Source organism: Ammospiza caudacuta, chromosome 3, assembly GCF_027887145.1.
Source record: "Ammospiza caudacuta isolate bAmmCau1 chromosome 3, bAmmCau1.pri, whole genome shotgun sequence".
NCBI lineage: Eukaryota > Metazoa > Chordata > Aves > Passeriformes > Passerellidae > Ammospiza > Ammospiza caudacuta.
Genome location: NC_080595.1, coordinates 74916275 through 74938428, shown reverse-complemented (window position 1 = coordinate 74938428; position 22154 = coordinate 74916275). Strand labels below are relative to the sequence as shown.

The window sequence follows — 22154 nt, the reverse complement described above, 5'->3', positions numbered from 1 at the left end:
GAAAAGTGTAAAATAGAGAGATCCAAGTATTATTCTCACATTCCCAAACCACTGCATGGCTTGTTGGACTTTCAAGAGGCAATGGCACAGGTCTGGCCACATCACCATGACCAGACAACCACCATGGGACAAAGGAATCACCTTCAAGGCAGTGTTAAGTGTTAGATGGAGATGCCATCTAAACCACAGGAAAAACTGTCCCAGTATTCCAGGAAAAATTGTTAAGAGACAACAAAGGTTCCCTTAGCTGGCTATGTGATGTAAGAAACCAAATTCAGAGCAGGCTGGGCAGGAATGATATTCTGCTGCCATGGGATGAGGATGTGATGCAGCCACCCACCTGACAATCATTCCTCAGGAGCAAAGATGAAAAAGGCCTGCAGACCCCAGGCAGCGGCCAAAAGCTAATCAAGAGCCAGAAAACATGGCACAGAAGCTGCTGGATATTTAGCTAAAGCTAAGGATGGAGACCTCCAAATCAACTGGACATAGGCCTTCTACCTCTGGGCTCACTAAAACAGACAGTCCCTAGAACTGACAGAATTTCCAGAATACCAAATGCAGACATAGATAAGTCCTATGCTCATGCACTGGACAAAGCTTTCTCTCCCTAAAATACATAATTATTTTAAAAGGTAGCCCATCTTTTAATCCCAAGCATCAGGTTTCTGTGACATTCCCTGCTCGAGCATCTGACTCACTGAATTACATGAAAGAGGAATTTTTAGTGAAATGTAGAAAACCTGATGTGCAGATTGTAAGTATAGCTGTATATATGACTTTGAATTCAAGAACATTTGAAGCCCTATTGTATAATCTACATTTATGTATAATCATGGTACCTCAAAGTGGATTTTTCTGGTTTTAACAAAGCTTAAAGCTTGTTATTCCCTATTTTCTTGGATTTAAGGGGGTAAGAAAAAAGTAAATGTTAAAAGAAAACTCAGTTCATGCATCTTCAAAATCAATTATCTACATTTAAAAGTACCCATAGCAGCAAATGATCTAGTAAAACTACTATTTAAATCAACTTAAGCTTCCAAACTCAATTTGTTAGCAGTAATGGGCAATAATAAATAGGAATGCAAAAAATATAACCAAAGAAAATATTGTGAACTTAAACCAATTCTTCAACAAGAATGACAATCTCTAAATTGGGTGCAACTAACAGGTTAGCAGCACACAGAGACTTAAGCATCATAAATACCTTTCAGCTGAAGAAGCCCAATAGGCTCTAACTGCAGCTGCAAGCCAGCTCATTTCCCTCTACCCACCACCACGTGCTCCCAGGGCCCATCTCTGGCCAACTCCAACACTTGTTAAAACCTCCAGATACCCCGCAGTCAGCAGAAAACACATAAATACATCATTTTTGGATGAGTTTTCTGGCTAAAATGGTTTAACAAAGGACCTGGGGTACTCAAGAAAGTGGAAAGATAGAGAAAAAATGCACAGCTGGGCTGGAGAACTGCAGCAGCCAGCAAAAGGATCAGCTTAAGCTGCCTGGGCTGCAGGCTGAAAGCATGCCCTGGAACAGGAATGAGAGGAAAGTCATGGCTGTCACAGATTTGCTTTATGACTGGGCTGTTTTCAAGTAAATCATACACAAGCCCAAGCACAGTTTACAGAGCTGGGGGGTAAGAATGATCCGAGATAAGAACAGTAGACTATATCAGGATAAACAAATCTCAAACCCAAGGTATCTTGTTCAACATTTAACTTCCAAGAAAATTACAACAGTAATTATTAAAGTATGTCTGAGAGAAGAGTTGGGTAGAAAAACCCCAGAACCTATTGACTCATTGCCAAACAAGTCGGTCACAGTCCGTCTTATTCCCTGCCTCCTTGGTGCACCCACACTGCTCCCACTACAGCAGGTTCCTGGCATTCACTGACCCCTTAGTGAGTTGATTTTACTCACTAATTCAGCAAAAAAAGCCAACTTGACAAAACAGCAAATAGTTCTCTACTTGCTAAGCTGACAGAATCAGCTTGGAGGATCAGGAGCGCACTAGGCCAGTTCAAGGACATGGAAGACTCAGGACTTTCTTCTTGAATTAGCACATAAACATTACATAGGCTCATGCACTAAACACCTGCTGAGCTATGAGCCCCCCAAAGTACCAGCGAGCAAAGGACTTGGGATAGCTAACCATTGCTGAGGACAGGAGCACCAATTTTAGGTCCTGTTACACTCAGCAACATTGTCTCACCTTTTTTTCCTAGATCTGACCTTTAATTATGCCCATCATTTCTTATATTTAAATTGCAAATTACTTGTGAGTTCTTTTTATGGATGGCCCTCACACCTATGGGACCTTGCTCTGTATAGGTCAGGTCATTAGATTCTACAACAACTTGGAATCAGCAAAAATAATCATGCAACATGCAAGCAAATAGTACTTACACCCTGACAACACCGAAGGAAATACAGACCAGACTTAAGGCTAGGCGGAGAAGCTGAAATCCTTGCAAGTTGAAACAGCATTTGCAAAAGAACCCCACCTCACATACCTTCACTTTTGTCAGCCTGGCTGAACTCAGCATGGGGGAACACTTTGTGCAAGACCTCGAGGAGCTTGCTGAAGGTGCGCTCCAGGAGCGGCCGGATGACGGGGGACAGCGCGTGGCCCGAGGAGGTGACGGCGCGCTGGGAGGCCGGCACGATGTTCTGCATGGCGTGGTAGAAATCCTGCGCGCTCAGAACCACCGAGGAAACGTCCAGCTGCAGCTTCTGGCTGCTCATGTAGATCTGGGGGTAGCGGCGTCTCAGGGCAATCAAGGCAGCCTCAGTGCAAAGTGCTTTTATGTCGGCTCCACAGTACCCTAGTGCACACAGAAACACAAATACCGTCCGTGAAACAGCACTGCTGTGCCACACCTGCAGCAAACATGCATCCAGCTAAAAACAAATCAGGAGTATTGAATTGTCAAGGTCCACAAAGCATCTAACAAAAGGCATCGGGTCATAATCTGATGACAGTGTTGTATATCAAGAAATCAGACATGTTTATAAGGAATGCTAAGAAATTAATTCCACTGCAAGTTGAAATCACCTCCATTTTCACTATATCATTTGGTATATAGTGTATTTCCAGTCCTGGGTTATAGATCTGTTATTGCTCTTTCTTTCCCCTTAATATTGTCTAACGTATGCGTGCAATTTTAACCTGCTAGCTCCTCTCCTCCTTTTTTCCTGTAATACCTCCACATGAATATAATCTTTAATAGCAAAGTAATTCTGTTACACTGAACATCACCAACTTTAAACTTTTACAGTCTGAGAAAATGAGCAGTATAAAGAAAAATGTTTCATGAGTAGAATAGGGAAGAGATAGAATCTGTTGTTAAAAAAAGCATTACTCTGAATTCTTGGAAAAATGTTAACTTCTACTATGAAGAGAAATGTTTCAGACTTTTAAGAGTTTCATAACTCTACTAATATAACCAAAGGTTGAAATTAAAATGCATTAAAATTTTAATTTAGCCTATCTTCATAAGTATTTACAGGTGGCTACCTATAATTGCTTAATCATCATTAGTGAAAAACATAGATCAGATAATTATGAAATACAGAGAAACTTAATACCTCTGAGTCTTCTGCAGTACTAATGGTTTGGGGGTTTTCCCCAGAGCTCGAAATTAGATTTCAAGTTTTTCCATCTCTCTCAGCAAGACCCATCAATATGCCTCTATATTTTGAGGCACCATAGCTCCATCTTTCAAAAACTGTAGAACAGTATTCCAGTGAGAAAAGTCATTTAGAGAATTAGAGTCACTATAGGAAAATGTGTTGCACTGAGGTACTGCCATATAAAAGTTCATGGGTTTGTAATGAAGTGTTTATAGAAAGTAATTAATCAATTCTTTAGTTAATTCTCATTCAACTGTTGTTTTACCAGACTTCCTCCTCCTCACAAAGTCTTACATTACTTGCATTTTTTCTACTCTATTTTTGTATTAAAACCAAGGAGGGCAGGTTTAGATTGGATATTAGGAAGAAATTCTTTACTATAAGGCACTTGAACTGGCTGTCCAAAGAGGCTGCAGGTGTCCCATCCTTGGAAGTGTCCAAGGCCAGGCTGGATGCAGCTCTGAGTGACCTGGGATAGTGGAAGGTGTCACTGTCCATGGCAGGGAATTAGAATGAGATGAGTTTAAGGACCCTCCCAACCCAAAACATTCTGTGATTCCAGGATTGGTCTTTTGGCAGCACCAGGTTGCAGAACTGAGGCCTGCCTTGCTTCTCTCTCTTTAGCCTCTGATGTTCCTTCAGCGCCCACATATATTTTTACAAGATCCATAAAGAAATAAGAAATAAAGGTAATTCCATATACAGTGTTTAAAAATAAAAAAGGAAGCAATTAATATGGAGGACTGTAGACACTTTTCCATCCCCATCTTTCAGATATATTAATTTGGGGGATAATAATAAAAGATACACACTCTTCAGCTATAAAGGTGACTTAAATTGAACAAGACTTCAAACTGCACCTTTCTTATATATATGTGAAAATAATTAAAAAAAAAGAAAAACAAAAATAAACCCAGATGGACAATCACCATAAATATTGAATAATTCCTGCAATTTTTAAACAAAGCTTTGCAATTTTGCAATAAAAAGGTCAGTAGCTACTCTTGTATAAATTTGGTGAGTCCACATCATGACTGTTACCTAAAACTTATATAGCAATTCACATTCCCAAGCTACCTTGAAATAAATAAAGAATACATTTCAAATATGTTCAGATATATCCACTATATTAATCAATAGACAAATAATTGTTTTCAGCACTGAGGTTATGTTATTTAGGGTTTTTTAGCTTTCATCTAACATGGAATCAAAACTATACAGGGACACTCCAACCACATGAAACTATTAGACAGTAGCTACTGGTGCATCATTAAAACCAAACCAGGGTTCTAAATTTTGCATTGTTCTTTAGGTATCAGGTGTCAAGTTCCCATTTAAATTGGTCCACTTCTCATCCAAAAACCACACTAGATTAAACAAAAAATGAGTGAGGGGAGTACTAAACCAAAGCTTAAATCAAAGATGTGCTGAAGATAGGCAGCACCCTGAATGCCTGTCACCTTAGAAGCTAGTTTAGTATCTTTGTGAAAAGATCAGCAGCTCAGGAGCCAGATCCTTCCCAACTTTTCTATTAACAAATGCTGTAACATTACTTTCTAATAGTCATTTTAATCACCGCTTGTACATCTCCAAAGAATTGCAAAATTAGGAAATAATAGCCTGTAGCCTATTTTTAAAATTAAATTCTCAGGTGATCAGATACACAATTAGTCTCCATTTCTACCTCTCATTTCTCAGGAGCAATTACATTTGAAGACTAATAATTGGTGTCTCTTTTTGAGGGACTCTCTTGTGCATACTGTACATCCATTTCAGTGACAAGAAAACTGCAAAAATCCTGTACCTTGAGAAACATTAAAGAGCTTTTTATTGCTAAAAAGCAAATGCGCACTGATTAAGCAGAAGAAAAACTTAAGTGAAGTATTGTCAAAACAAAATAAAATGTATCATGCCAACAGTAAATAACCTGATGCAGATTGTACCTAAATTGACACTGTAATATAAACTCAGGGTTCGGTGCATTTGCTTCCATTTTTAAAGCATCTCAGGAAAGATGTTCAATTTGCCAAGTAAAAGGTACTGGCACACCTCAACTTAGAACAAAATGAGGATTCCTGTCAAGTAGCCCATTTTCTTCTACCCAGCACCATCAAACTCTCCTGAACATTTCTGAAGTACAATTTTCAAAGAGCAGGACAGCAAATAAGTGGATTCCTACATAGGTTTCCAAAGAATGCACTTTGATCACCAAAATTTTCCAGCCACCTCTACTGTGCAGAAATTGTGCCCTCTTTAAAATGTCTTCTGCCTAAAACCCACCCTAAACCCCACAACAAAGTGCTACTGAACAGGGCGAAGCATTTAGAACAATTTTGACCACTTCTTCCACTTTATGTTGTGCAACTCCCTATAAAACTCTCAAAATGACTGCAGGGAAAAAGAGTTAGCAAACAACTCAGCAAGATGACAGAGATGAAAAATAACTACAAGGTTTATTTTAAAGAACTGTGAAACACAGGAATGCTAATGCCAAAATCTCCCCTACCATCATTATATGAGGATGGGAATGAAAAATCTAAATGGTATCATTTTACCACAAAACACTCCTGCAACAATAAGCACAGAGTATTTTTAACACGCATTTTCAGCAGAATAGTTTGTTTCTTTATAATTCCATTAAATAACGTTATTTTAATAACCCTTACTCCATTGTAAAAAGATTCATCCTCAAAATGCCAGATGGAGGAATTCACACTTTTTCAGTTGCTAGTATGTTTTGTTTCCTGCAAGACTGAGTTTAAAGGGTAAGTCTCTCTAGCTATAGAAAGTTACCATCCCAAACAAGGGAATAAGCACGAGAGATAAGATGGGATTTATAAAGTTAGGAGTATCTGGGACCCATCTCCAGTAAAGAGAAAAAACATAGTAATTATGTGTATTTACTGAAAGACAGGACAGAAGTGTGTGGTCTTCTGAGCAATGCTGTGCTCTCCCCAAGCTGCTTCGTCTCACACACACTGCAGTCACCAGGCCATTCAGGGAAGTGGAGTCTTTAATCCTCACATACACAGAAATCCACTAAAAGGTTGTAATCCATAACACCTGGGACAAAAATCAACCCTCAGGAAATAACCTATTTTTTGCAAGTCCTGGGGCTTTTCCCTTCCAATTTCCTTCTAATTACACCCCTGGATCGTAAGGAGTTCTGAGTTGCACATACACCTGCTTCCCGAAAGGCATTTGCTTTGGAAGTATTTCAGCAGTTTTCTTCATTAGGATCCAAAACCTTGGAGTTAAGTGTTGCCAAGTCTGATGAACTGGAGAGAGGTATCAACCATGCTGTGCCAAAAGCTTGCCAAGTCTAGGCAGCTTTTACGTGGGGAAGAGAGGGTGTTGTTTTTGGGGAAGAAGGTTGTTTGTTTGTTTTTAAAGAAAACTTGTGCACAAGAGAAATATCAGACTGGTATAAACTATATCACAGACATACACGTGTGCCAATGAGTCTCACTGGTAATGGCCACAAAGAATCTGGAAAAGTCTGTTTAAATCTTTGTTGCAGATTTCACATACAGAAACGATGAGGCATTCTCAAGGTGAAGAAGATACACCAGTCTTACTTCAGCTGTTTTGAAAAGACTTTGTAATACTTCAAAGATTTTCATCTTGGATGTATGGAAACACTTACATTCCAAGATACAGACTGGAGACTGTCAAGTGCGCAGTAGCTGGAGAGCAGGAAAGCCAAGGAAAACAGAAAAGGATGTTTTCTTTTGTTAGCTGACTTCCACAGAACTGACAGGCTTTATGAAGCACAAAGAATGTCTTCCAGCCAAATGTACAAATGGCTTTCCCTATTGTCTAAAATTTTAAAATACTGTGTTCTCAGTGAAAAAATATGGTGAATTTTTAAAGAAACATTTGTGGGTTTTTTCCCACCTATTCCCCTCTCTCCCACTAAGCAGCACCACACGTTTGCACAATTCAAGCAGAATTTACATGAAAGGGGTTTGTTGTGTGCTGCTATACCCGGCAAAGCTAAAACTGGAGTTTGCTGGACAGTTATGTGTTCTCCTCACCAGAAGATGTTGAGGTCTTTGTGCATCAAAAGCGGAGGGATGCTGCTTCCATGAGAGGTGTCCCTGCGGATGAAGAGGATAATTCGGATGTACTGCAGCTGACTGAATGGACTGATGATCAGTTTAAAGTTCTTACATTCCCTCATGATGGATTCCAAAGCACAGATATTTGAATCTGCTCTTTGTCTGAAAACTTCAGTGCTCATCCAAGCAGATGACTTACAGAGGATGTATCTTTGCATGCAAGTTGTTGAGAAGGTATTGTGCTGTGTGCTTTAGGGTCATTTCCTCTGTTAAATTCACTGTACAAATATTTGGGTTTGTTTCTGATTCGATTTAAACAGCAGGCTTATCTTGAACAACCAACCTCCATTCAGTACAGCAGGTCTTTGTGAGCTCCAAAAGTGTATTTAATGTATTCATGTTGCGGTGCTTTTTTTCTCCCCTACCTATGTCTACACTTTGAGGTTGTTCTGTGCTAGCAATCTGGAAAAAAAATTCATCTTTAGAAAGGCTGGTTAGTTTGTTGGATTTATGTCAGAGGAGAGCATGCCAGTCAGTAAAAAACAAACAAAAATCAAAAACCCCACACACAAGTACTATTTTTTTTTCTCAGTAAATAGATTGAAAAAAAACCTAAGTCTGCCTATCGCTTTTGTAATTTATCAATTTAATGGGAAGTCCACCTAAAGATTCCAATTCCAACTTCATTTTGCTTCTCTTTAAGAGTATGCATCTTATATAAGGACAGTGATATCACAGAAAGGAAACGTGGTTGTATTTTTAAATGACTACTAGCTACTCATTTGGTGTTTTAGTAAGACAGAAACATACTTGTTACTACAAAAAGAGTATTGTTCAAAGTACAGAAGTTTAGAAAGGCAGAGATAAGAAAATCTTGATACATTTAACATACCTTCCAAGTTTTACACAGAAGAGAAAGACTCTACAGTAAAAGTACTAACAACGTAGCACTCACCAACACATTTTTCAGCCAGTTCTCCTAAGAAAGGATCTGACAATTTGGGGTTCCAATCCCTGGTATGAATTTGCAAAATGTGCTTTCGTGCCTGATTAAAAAAAAAAATAAAAAAATTAGATTAAAAAACTAGCAAATCAAATCCCTATCATAGAAAAAAATATTCTTCATTTGTGTGAATCTATAGTTACTTTACCTGCTTTTGGCATGTAACTGAGACATGTAAAATAGAACTTAGCACTCTATAGTTTCAGCACTCCAAAGAACAAAGCTTTTCCCTTCTTTTTAATGTCATATATATGCAGTACTTTTTTCACCACTTTCACATTTTAATTTCTGTTTGATCAACATTATTATACATTAACTGATCAAAACTCATGTTCTATTAGGAATTATCATAGTTTTATGATTTCATTTTTAATTACTGCACCTATGAGTAACAGGTTCTACTGTCAAAGGCCTCACCAACTAATAGGTTGAGTACCACAGCACATACACATGAATCCCAAAACAATTTCAGCTAAAAGTTCTATAGAATTTAAATAAATCTATCCATATACAAAGCACATTTAATTCTAGGTATAAATTCATGAAGTATTATGGTTGAGTTTATGTAAATTTAGAAAAAAACCTGAAATGTTCCTGTTGCCAGCATTGTAATGCCTGGCTGTGCATCTACATTTTTTACATGCTTAGAAGTCTACAAGATTTAAAGTTATTTTGTCTTACCATAAGTTTCCAGCCCCCAGATAGTTAAGGTTCATTATACAAATCCCTAGTTTTGAGATAAGCAATACAGCTAATTGTGAATAATTTACCTCTGTTTAGTTTTAGCTATATCTTGAAGATCTGAAGCTCAATACAATTTCATATATACAATCTGTTTGTACTAAAAATGTCTTCCTAAATGAAACATTCTTACAAACAAGAATGAATATTTATATTTCATAAGCTTGGTTGTCAGGCATTCAAATGTTTAGTATACTACAGATGTTTATTAATAAATCTCCTTTCCAGGTTTTACCTTCTTGTCAGGCAAGTTGAAAAGAAATTCCCTGTCAAAGCGACCAGGTCTCCTGAGTGCAGGATCTATAGAATCCAGTCTGTTTGTAGCACCGATTACAACTATTTCACCTCTATTATCCAGTCCATCCATGAGGGCAAGAAGAGTAGACACTATAGAGCTACAAGAGAGTTTTCAGAATAAGAAAGTTTTAGGAACACTGCAAGAACTTCTGCATTTACAAATGCAACATTAAAAAATTCAAAAGAAAAAAAGAAAAAAGCTAAGCTACAAACAGGTGCATAACAGTTTCAGGTGTCCTAAGTTCCACTGGCCTCCTGGTCTGCTGGCCCCAAATTTCTTTCAGCAGAGTGGAGGGACATGGACACATAAACACCACCACCTATAGAATGACAGGTACAAGTGTGTTGCCATACAGAGCACAGCAAAACTGAGATCAACAGCCACAAAAAAAATCAGCCAACGGCAAACTGTTGTAAGAAATGTTCTAAAAAATTACAAGATAGCAACACAAGATAAGTTTGTACATCACACCATTAAGAAAAAAAGTCATAGGTGAGCTCAGTTCATTGATAGAACATTACAATTCAACATGCTAGACTAACATTTTTTCAAATGGTTATTCCACTGGGCTGGTAACAGACAATCTGTTTACAGCACAAAACAGCAAATCAAGGAATGGCTGTGGAAATCTTGTAGTTAATAATGTGGCTGAAGGGTAATTGTCACTGCAATTCAATTCCCAGCAAATTACAGTTTGCCTGAAGGACTGAAAAGATGACTTTCAACACCAAAAAACCAATCTGTCCTTTCTAGTATAAGTGGGCTTCAGAAAAAGTACCAAGCTTTCCTGTGAAATGAGAAAAAATTACATTTAAGAGTTTACCAAGATAATATACCCTATACCAAGATAATGGCAGCATAGAAGAAATATTACCTGTGAATCTGATCTTGTCTGCTAGAACGAACTGGAGCCAAACCATCTATTTCATCAAAAAAGATTATAGAGGGTCTCATCAAGTATGCCTGGTATGCAATAAACAAAACAAAAATTGAATTCACTGTTAATTCCTAATTTATCCATCAAAACTGAACACTGGTTTCACTAGAAAGCATTAACATGCTAAACTAACACATATATTGAGACATCTTTGTTAGAAAGTGTAAAGTCTGAAAGGAAAACTGAATTTCCAACTCCAGCAGCGTTTCAAAGCAAAGCAGAGTGCAGTCTACGTTGAGTAAGCAAGATGGCACCAGTGTACCAGTTTTACTGTGTGCTGGACAGGTTAAAGACAAACACACACCTGACACTCAGAAGACACAATCTTATCCACTCAATCTGTTTGTTTAGACAGCTCTGTCTGACAACTACTTTTCTTTGAGCTACTGCTTTGTGTGACTCTGTCCAATCTCTTCTAAGCCAAAAAAGAACACTAAAATAGACACACAACCAAGGCAAGCATGCACTCCCCTCTGTAGCATTTATCTTGAACATGTCAGTCAAACTCAAACTGACTGGGTTTTTTTCCCCAATTTTTACCCAAACTACTTTGCTTCATTAATGAAGAAATCAAGAGACTTCTTCCTCCGAGTTTCCAGAGCAAGAAAAGCTACTGTCAGCATTCCCCTACTCTTTTCATCCAAATATGACATTTGGTAAAATCCTACTTAATTTACAAAAATGTACAGTTATTTAGTTTGAATTGGAAATACCTTTGGCTACCTAAACCACAAAACACAACATACAGAGAAATTATATCAAGAAAAATGCATTTTCTTCTAACCTGATCAAAAAGGAGTCGAAGCTGACGTTCAGATTCACCAACCCACTTACTGAGACAGTCTGCTCCTTTCCTCATAAAGAAAGCCACCTTTTTGTCTCCTTGACTGCATTCATTAGCTAGAGCTCTAGCTACCAAGGTTTTACCTGTTCCAGGAGGACCATAGAATAAACAGCCCCTGAAGATAAATGGATCAACACAGTCACAAACTTATTTTACGTCTCCTGAAAAACTCCAAGTCAAATTTTATAATGAAGACAGGGAGCCTGGAGAAGAATGACTTAAGATCTTGTATTATTATTTTGTAGTAGTATTGTATTATACAAATGTTGTAGTATTAACATGACTTCATAACATCTAAGTTTGTTTTATGCTTTCAAATCAGTAAAACTTTGATTTGTAAAGAACATTAATCAAAGGCATATTAAGTTTCCAAAGGATTCTTCTACATTAGTTAAATATCGCCTCTTCAAGTATTAGATTTTAAGTAATACCTTAATCAATATTTGTTACTTCTTTGGAATGAAGTAATTAAGTGACAAAAATACCCCCAATTTTTCAATTGACTTAAACACCATTTAAATCACATACCAAGATGCCACATTATTAAATATTATAATCCCAGTATACTATTATTGAGAGAAACATCAGCCTTTTCCTTGATCTAGTAAAATATTTAATAACATAATGGGGAAAAAAGGCAAGGTACTCCTAAATAAAAGACATGAAAATTCTTTCTTTAACCAAATCACAAAGTTACCTCCCCCCACAAGAAAAATATACTAGGTTTTTTTAATTCTTCACCCTGCTCATTACATATTCTGATACACAAGGTAGCAAATATGTAAATCTATTTGAACTGTAAAACACTTCAGGGAAAGAATCAACCTCCTATGTGTTTTCAATTCCTCAGAGCTTAATTAAAAAAATACAACAGTGAGAGTAAATACACCTACCTTGGTGGCTGAATTTTGAATTTTTCAAATATTTCTGGATAGAGAAGAGGAAACACTACCATTTCCTTAAGTGCAAGGATATGATGGCTCAATCCCCCTATACTATCAAAACACACCTTAGGGAAAAAAAAACATATTAAGTTTACATTGTAACAGCTTTCCCCAAAAGCACCTTTACTTATAAAACATTTGAAAACAAATTAGAAAAAATATTGCATTGATCAACAGGATTTCCCTGAATTTTGAATGTGTGAAAAACCAGCTAAGAAAGTCAACTCTTGGCTGCCCACATGAGGCTCATTTGGTTTTCAAGTTAACTGTGCAAGGGCTGCCTGGACATCTACAGAGATCCAGTCTAAGTCCCAGAGCAAATGCTTTGTAGTCCAAAGGAATAAGGAGACAAAAGCTTTGGTAACAATAAAATAATATTTTAAAAAATCAATGAGCTTTTTTATGAATTTACTTCAACATCAATAAAAGGCTGTGGAGAATTCTGCTTATGCATAATTCAGGGAAGGAAGATAAAAAGCTCTAACAAAACCTACCGATTTATCAACAATCATTGGGTCAACATCAGCCAAACTCGCCCCAACTTTCACACGTTCCCGAAGGATTCCACTAGCTAAGTCTTCTGCTCGGAAGTTTAGAGGCAGGCACCTGTTCAACAATAAACAAACACCAAATAAATACTGCTTTCATTGCTTGGAGGTAAAGAAACAAGAGATTAAATGCCTTTTACTACATAAAGAGATAACCTTCACAGACTGGTAAACAAAACTAATCTTCTTTTTTTGTGGTAACTATGGCTATATATCTGGAAGTTCCTTAATATTTATGCATCCATACACATATTTCAATCTGAAGAACTAGGCTGGATAGATTATTTTGATTGAACAGAGAAGAAACAATATTTGCTTCCTTTAAGCCCCTACACAGATACTACATCAGGCCAACACATAGTTAAAGGGAGGAAGAAAGGAACTAGTAAGAGACAGGTTACACTCAGAATTACACTTCTGGTCATTGTACGTTGCTTGAATTCCTTGCAATGGAAAGGGAACAACGTGGCGGACAGGAAGAGATGGAAAAAAGATGAGGGAACTTTTTTCCTGCAGAATTTTCCTACCTAGTATGAGTGAACAAATTTACTTATAGATCTTCCATTTTTAGATGGAAGATCTGCTAAATACATGTAAGGTCAAAAAAAAGTGCATTAGGTGTTTAGAATGCATGAACTCTTACACAACAGGACGAGTGAAGAGCTGAGAGTACAACTGAATTAATTAGGACCAAGTTACACCAATTTTAACCAAGAGGAGTTGATTTTTATAACCCAACTGAATCAAACTGCTACTCTTATATTTCCATCTTTTTATCACTATCATTAAGTACCTACTCATAAGACTCCAAAACCTGAATTGATATATAACCATCACTCCTCCTAAACCACATCTGCAGGTAATTACCAGCAGAATCAAAAGTCTGCAGAACTCATAAAACATTATAAAGTAGTTTTGCTTGTTTTCTCATAAATAATAAGATCAAACAATTCTAAAGACCAAGGATGTTTTGATACCTATTTCTTGCTCTGGCTATGCTTTTAGATTTTCTTCTTTCAAAACGTTCTTCATCTGAAGAGGTTGTATCACTGCTGTGAATGGCGTGCTTCTTTCTCCTATTGAAGTGGCAAAACAAACAGAAAACTCAGTCTTTTTTGCAGTGGAATGGCATGTTTTGGTCCTTCTATAAAAATGAAACTGAAATGCTAAGTACAGTATTGTTCAGGTTAGAGATGTATGCAAATTCTAGCTTCATCAAATAATGTAGTATCATCAAGTATCAAAATAATCTGAGAGGGAAACAATAGCTCTTACTGCCACAGCGATTATGTGAATTCAACATGAACATTATTAGAACAGCCGAGCCCTATAAAATGTGTGGTCCAGTCCATGCTACCTCAGCAATGTGATTTGAATATTCAGTCAATAAGCTGCGATTGTACTTAAGAAAATTTCCAACTACTTTAGCCACCTCTAACATAACAAACATACCGAAGTCTCCTTACTCAGTTTGATGCTTCCTTTACATATTCTTTGAAAAAAATCCATACTTCTCAAAGTATATAATCTCTTTTTACGAGGTTATTAATTCTGAATAGCAGAACAGGCTCTCAAAATACCTTTACTTCTAATCTGAATCCAAGTAAAATTACTATCCCAAGTCTCAATGAACCATTTCTTATTTTAGTATCACAGTATTTCACAAAAAGGAGTATTTCAGAAATACTAGAGAATGTACATTAAATCTTCTGTACAAAAAAGCATTGAATTTGGTATTGGTTGAAATACTCAAGAACTTTTGCGTGAAGAAGTTGGTTAATAGTAAAAACTCTTGGATTTTAAGTGAATATGGAAAGCTGCATTATTTGTATGAACATGATAGTGCACTGAATTAACTGTTTTTTGCCAATGGATAACATGGTCTATCAATTTTACTGTTCATTGACCAAAAATGAGATACATTTCAAAATATATCAAAGAGAATATCAAGCAATTGGGAAGATTTCTTATGACAAGAAGGGATAAAATGAGGGCCAAGTAATGAGCAGGCTAAAACCAAAGGGATAATAACTTTCACACTCTTCACATATGAATAGTAAGTACAAGTACAAATCCAGATATTACCCAAAAAATGTGATATGCTCTTCAAGGAAAAAAATCAAACCACCAACTCTTATCTGTATTACAGAGAAACTTTAGAATCCTAAGATTCAGCTATTACTTTATTTACTTTATATATTTTCACTATGCCATGAAATTGAGCAATAAGACAAGAGTTTCAGCTATGACTAGTATTCATTTACTTGGATTCTGCTCATGGACAGATTTGTCTTTTTGAAGCTTTGAGTAAGTTTATTTTTTAAAAAATGTTTTAAGCTGTAATCTCATCTGTTTTGTTACATAAAGCCTACTGACAGTTTCCAAGACAACTTGATACATTCCAGACTTCTCTGACACACAACATAAGAGTCAAAAATTATGCTTGCTAAATATTTTATTAAATTGTTGAAAATTCTTGCATGAAATTTGAACAGAAAGAAAACAAAAAACATTAACCTGCTTTGCTCAGTTTTATAGAACAGAAAAGGGATATTTGTTAAACTGATGCATTGGATTTAAATATTCAATATATAGCCTTATAGAGAAAGCTACAGTGTGCCATGCAGAACTCTTTCCAGTGCTTGCAGCACACCTGTTCCATTCTGTGTAGCACAAAGCTTCTAGTAGGTTTATACAGTGCCATGACACCCCTGTCTGGATGCTGATCAGGATCTGAATCCAGGATACAATTCAAGAGCCACTCACATGTGTGAATGAACTGTGCAACTAACTCAAGAATGGTTTGAAAATCAAAAGCTACCAAAAATGTACCAAAGGAAAGCAAACAATTACACACCAGAAGACTGACATTTACCTGATATGGCTTCTTCTTGCAGGAGATCTGTGAATATCGAACAGCGTATTTTCTCTCTTTTTTTGATGAGCTGGCACTGTAACATCAATTACAAAAGAATAACAAACTAACCTTAATGCAGCACAGAAGTGCTGGATTATCAATTTTCATCAATAAGGTTATCATTGTTTCTCTAAAAGCATAAATTAAAGAAAGAATTGGGCAGGGGGCTTTGTCACTATGACCATACTTGGCTTGATGCAGGCACAGGAATTTCATTCTCACCCTCCCCAAATTACTAGAGCAGTGTCTGTGATGGCACAGAATGTAATTCAACCAGGGCACTATAATTTTATTTGCAGGACATTGAAACCTCTTCAGAGCTGATAATATGGGATGTCTTGAAATTTCTCTGAACAAATTAACCACAGCAGTTCTTTATCAAAGAAATCATACTCTGTGATCCTCTGACTTGCAGAAATGGTTCAAAGCTGCACTAGGGAAAACTCCAACTTAACAGGAAGAAGCATTTCTTTACTGAGAGGGTGGTCCAACACTGCAAAAGGCTTCCAAAGAAGTGGTTGATGCCCCAAGCCTGTCATAAGAGGCATTTGGGCTATGACCTGAATAACATGCTTTTTGTCAGCCCTGAAGCTGCCAGGCATATGAACACTGAAATACCTGAGATTTCTCATTTGTGATAACTGCTGGTATGCCATTTATGCACGGTTATGAATTAGGCTTACCACTCAAGAAGAGAAGCAGGCATAACAGTAACTATTTTTTCTATGGAATCACCTAATTTATTATATTGTTTTCTTCCAAGTATTTCTTGACCTAAACCCCAAGCACCCCCAGCCCTGAGGCCAGCACAGGGTGATATTTGCAGAGTTCAATGAGGCAGCAATGCCACCACCACTGACAAACTGACAGACTGTGTCTCAGCAGTCCCATCCACATGGTGAACCACAACAGGCCAGGGTGGAAATCACACAGCGCTGCATCCCTGTTACTCTGTCAGGGGTGAGAAACAGCCATCCAACTATTCCCTCCCCACATCCACGGTACTCCTGCAGGTCAAGCACTGTCAGGTTCCTCACCTATTGGAGGGGCCTGGTATCTCTCAACAGTTTTTCTCTGTCTGAGATTATATGGCCGATCATTTTCTTCCCCCTCAGCTTCTTCTACTTCTATATCTCCATCTTCTTCCTGAGACTCTGTTGGGGGGTAAAAATATTTTCAGAACACTTCCACTTCATGTCAAAGCTACCTTCATCCTAAAAAATTAACTTTTTAATAGTCACTGAGAATTACTGCCCATTTATTAATTAACACTAATTGTCAAATCAGCGGAAATTTTGAAGGTCATGATAAATCTACAGCACATTGTCAAACGTCCTTCTAGTTTTTTACACAAGACTCTGGAAAGGCAAAAGAAAGAAAAATAAATGCAGTCAAAACAGTTTTAGTCGTAAAATACTTCAAATATCACTTCTATCCACTGTATTTTTCCTTCAATAACTATCCTTCAAATTAAGGATAATTCCTTTCATCTCTTTTCCCATAGGAGCCTCAATAAATCAAATATTTGACACAGCATGAAAATAAGTACAACTTTATGATTCACATCATTTTTAAACAAAGCCAAGAACACAGAAATACACTTTATATACTTTGTGTGTAAAGGCACAACATAGGTACATCTGTTAACAGGATCAGAACTTCCATCCATGGATCTCAGAACTAGGACTGTATTCTTATTCATTGGGACAAACCATACCTTCCACAGCAGTTTTAATTAAAAATTGAGATGCAGTATGCTGAAACCTGTACGGATGCCTGAAGTTTAAACAGGATTTTTTAAGGAGCCCAAGCATGATGCTGATCAGGCAATCAAAGTTAGGCACAATCCCTTCTTTCCTGGTAATTTTTGAACCCACTGACCAGTTTCATTCAAATTTTTAAAGCAAAGTAGAATTTCAAATACAGTTGTGCACCTACAAGCCTCCTAAAATGTCAGTGGACAGAAAGGAGACTTTAATTAATACCTTACCCCAAAGGAAGGATGCAGGCCTAACTATTACAAATTCTTTCTGGTAATTGCCACGCAGCAAATGAGAAACACCAAGTCAGTTAGAACGCACATAGTTGTAGACTACACTCATCAAACCCTGATTTCCACCAGAGGACTGTTACATGGAATGGAAGGAAAGCTCCAATTACTTAGTATTAAGAAAAACAGAAGGAAGGAAATTTACTATACAAACATTTAGAAACCAGGCTTTTTTCTGCTTTCTGAAGTGCAATATATTACTATCTTATGGGAAGGATTACTTTGTTCTATAAGTATTTTGGACAAACCTCCACTATTTTTTACAATCCCTACCTTCTTCTTCCCCTTCTGTGGACACTTCATGGTGGTTCTGAATTCCATAGCTATTTCTCCTCAGTGACTTCCTCCTTCTTTTCACTCGAGAATACATATCCATGTTTTCCTGGAATAAAATTCACATGCACTTCCATCAGTAGTGTCCCACGTCACTGAGTATTAGTCCCAGTGCAGTAAATAATGCTCTACACAATCTCTAGTTCTCAAGTGTTTTTCCAGCAGAGCTCTCCATAGGTAGACTACAAAAGCAGTCTTATATAATAGATGCTAAAGTAAATCTCTGAGACAGTACCTAGTCCACCTAATACAAAGTAACATCAGTATCAAGTTTTCATGAAAAAAGCAGATGATAGTCCCTGGTCCTGCTGCTTCCAGGCTACCAGAGTATGCTTCAAACCAAAGAACCACCACAGCACATCAGGAGAGCACGACAATGAATTTATCAATAAAGGAAACAATGTAGTGTATATCTGCTAATTAAGTTCTGAATTTTAGTTTATCATGTTTTTTTCATGTTATCCATCAAAGAAAATCATAAACCATTAGACAGAGCTATGGATAAATGTATGGTGTTTGCAAAAAAAAACATGCTCTGCCTTGATATGACTTTTATCCAAGATCTCAGAAACTCTGCACTTACAAATTCAGTATCTGTCCACATCCGCAGCCGTTCCACCTCCCCAGATCGCCTGTTCCTCCTGATGTTAATATTATCCATTTCCTGCAGGACAGCTTCAGCCGTACTAAAATATATGCAACAGTTAACACACACAAAAAATCAGCCTTTAAACAATGCCATGCAGAACTTTGGACATAGCATTCAACATCTTAAGTTGTCTATCAATTAACTACAAACCTAACCATAACAAAATTGAAAGAATATAAACTAGTAAGTATGTAAAAGAAAAAATGCTGATGCTATTTAAGTCTGGAGTTCAAATTAGAGAGTAGTATTTTAACAAACTTTTAAAAATAATTTGGCTCAGTATAAATTGTAGCATATAAATCTGCAACTGCTGAGACATTAGATTAGGTGTCAGGCAAGATTAAATTTGAAAAATAAGAAAGTAAAGATTTTCATCTATATAATTATAATAATGGGAATGCAATTAATGCCTCCACCCCATAAGCTTTACAGTTTCTTACCCTGGCCTCAAAGAGACTTTAGAACATATAGGATTTTTATTAAATCAGTAACATCTAGAATCTCATCATTCAGTATTTGACCTCACGATCATTTCCCATCTACTATTTAGTTAGCATTTTCATTATCTGGAGTATTTGTAAACAGCTGTCAAAACAGCAGTGGTATGTAAGTGATAACCCTGGCCAAGATGCTTCACTGCTAAAGAAGAGAACAGCACAGTATTAGCCAGGCCAAGTCAATTATTTGGCCACCTGTCCTGAAGACTATATTACTGCTCTCCATGGTGATTAGAGTAGCTTTTAACTGGAATTCTGCTATATTTGCATAATATTTGTACGAAGACAGAAACCTCCATTTCCTTTTTTTCAAGGTGTTTAAAAGTAAATCTAAACAGTCAAAGACTGCCTAAAAGGAAGACAGTGGAAGTTCTGGTGATGTAAGTCAGTAAGGCCACACTTTCATTATGAGAGCTCCTCTCCATTTTAAATAATTCTTCCAAAATATCTGTGATGAGTGACAGAACCATTTCAAGTAAAATCATGCTGCAGTTTGCTACCAAAGAAAATAGGGTTGGAAGGGACCTGGAAAAGTCAATGTGCTCTGCCAGGCAAGAGCACACTACAGAATGCCTAAATCATTCCCGACAGACTTTTGTCAAACCTGTTCTTAAAAACCTCCAATGGTTATGGGACACACTGTTATAAGTAAAAGCTCATATACAGACTTCAGTACCATGATCTTATCAAATTACAACTTCATGGTAGGCTTTTCCCTACTGTTGATGAGGAGAGGAAGATTCAATTGCAACTAGAAAAATAAATGTAACTCAATATAAGTTTGCACACTGATACCAAGTAGTTACTGAGTAACTCGGAAAAAAAATTAAATTAATAAAAGATTCAACAGAATACATTTAAAAATAAAGATCATACTTGACAATTAAATGTTTACATCATTTTCCAGCTCTGGAGAAAGCAGTCTTTCAGAGATGTGACTGCTAAAACCTGTTTTACAGGTGGGAAGATCAGGACATATTAAATGACCTGCCCAGGGCTAGAGAGAAAAAATAGTTCAGAAAAAGCATTTCTGGCTCCCATTCCTATGCTCAGACCAGACCGTGCTCCCTGACCTACTTTGTCTGCACAGTAAATGTCAAAAAGTGACACCCACCCTATGTGAATTATTAACAAATGGTAAAAAACAAAAACAAAAGAAAGTTACAAACTTTTGATATTTTATGATCAAATCATACAAGCAAAATCTAGAATGCTTCCAAGCACCGCTGCTAATCACCAATTTACATGACATTTAAGGTATCACTACATAAACAGGTTACCAAGAAACAAACTAGGGTGTGGATTTACAGCCCGTCAGGCACTCTGCAGTAACTGCCAACACACAGTTTTATCCATGTGTAAGGACAGAGTAACTTACTCCTCAATGAAAGCCTGGGAAGCTGCTCTGCATTTAGAGCATGGACACCATGGCAATCACAGCACAGACCCAGCTGTAACTCAAACCACAGTCTAGCTTGTCTCAGTGCATCCCCACAGTAAAACACAGACATGGCACTGGAACACAGGGGTTTCTAATTTAAAAAAATCATTAAGGTGCTTTGTGAATACAACTGTAGTATCCCCACATACCTGTTTACTAGCTGATCAAACAATAAACTCTGATTCAAAGTTTCAAATCTGTTTTTCCTGGACCGACAACTTTTTCTGACTTCTATATCTCCGTTTATGCAAGCATGGTCCCCATCTCCCTTTTTTTCCCCTCGAAGGGGGTGGCTTTTGAGAGCTAAGAGAAATTTGTATTACTACTTCAAAATGCAGGAAACAACATTTTCACAAACAAGAATTAATAAGAGAATACTTAGCAAGGACAATAAACCAAAAATTATTAAGCATAGTATGAACTAAAGAACTGTATTTAATTCCTATCAAAGTTATTTTAAAAGTTACTTCTGCATATTCAAGCTTGTTTCCTTAGATGATAATTTTATTTTATTATGAAAATTTGGCATTCAATTAAGCATTCAATATTTTTAAGTTAACATCAATACTAAAATGCACACTTGGCCCACAGTTTCAATTCTTAGTCTTTCAAATATAGTATCAAAACACCAGATACAATACACTGACTTCACAAGCAAATCTATACCAGCTACTCTGTACAGTGCCAAACAAAGAGATCCCACTGCTAATTGTTCCTTAGGCACCACAATAAATAATAAAATACCAATTATGCCTAATGAAATAACACTTTACATAGAGTCAACACAAAATTAAACAAGACAGAACTGATGAAAAAGGGACACAAAAGACAAAGTGGTTTTAGCTGAGATAAGCAATGAAATGGCAAGTTTGTAGGGTACAAGCTTTTAAGAAGACTGTTCAAGGTAGCAGGAGCTGCAGACAAGGCAGGTCTCTCTAAAGCAATAGAGTTAAGTAATGTTAAGAACCACAGAAGGCCAAATTTCAGATGAGCAAAGAGACTAAGTAAATTAAAGAGACCAACTGAGAGAGGAAGGCCAAAATTAGCTCATAACAGTAATTTGGGAATTAAGGAAAACATCAAGATCATGGCCAAGAGGTCTGAATTGAGAAGAGAAATGGATTTTCATCTAAAAATGTTCCCCATATCCACAGAGAGTATCCAAGATGGCAACAGGAAAAAACTGAGCAGCAACTTTTCTGGTCAAAATGGTCAAAGGAATCAGTAAAGTTATCAAAAACATATGCCACTGAATAT

At 37.0% G+C, this 22154-nt stretch overlaps 1 protein-coding gene across 2 annotated transcripts in view; it reads right to left on the bottom strand.

The window, feature by feature from the left end:
• Positions 1–22154, bottom strand: part of ATAD2B (ATPase family AAA domain containing 2B) — a 73823-nt gene that overhangs the window by 34681 nt on the left and 16988 nt on the right. For both annotated transcript variants that reach the window (XM_058801102.1, XM_058801103.1), the window contains exons 4-16: positions 21047–21200; positions 18894–18996; positions 18251–18359; positions 16965–17081; positions 15886–15961; positions 13988–14086; positions 12957–13068; positions 12412–12527; positions 11459–11633; positions 10612–10700; positions 9675–9834; positions 8651–8741; positions 2515–2826 (exon numbers count right to left, since the gene is read on the bottom strand). In XM_058801102.1, coding sequence (XP_058657085.1) covers positions 2515–2826; positions 8651–8741; positions 9675–9834; positions 10612–10700; positions 11459–11633; positions 12412–12527; positions 12957–13068; positions 13988–14086; positions 15886–15961; positions 16965–17081; positions 18251–18359; positions 18894–18996; positions 21047–21200 — 1713 coding nt within the window. The remainder of the gene's footprint in view (positions 1–2514; positions 2827–8650; positions 8742–9674; positions 9835–10611; positions 10701–11458; positions 11634–12411; positions 12528–12956; positions 13069–13987; positions 14087–15885; positions 15962–16964; positions 17082–18250; positions 18360–18893; positions 18997–21046; positions 21201–22154) is intronic.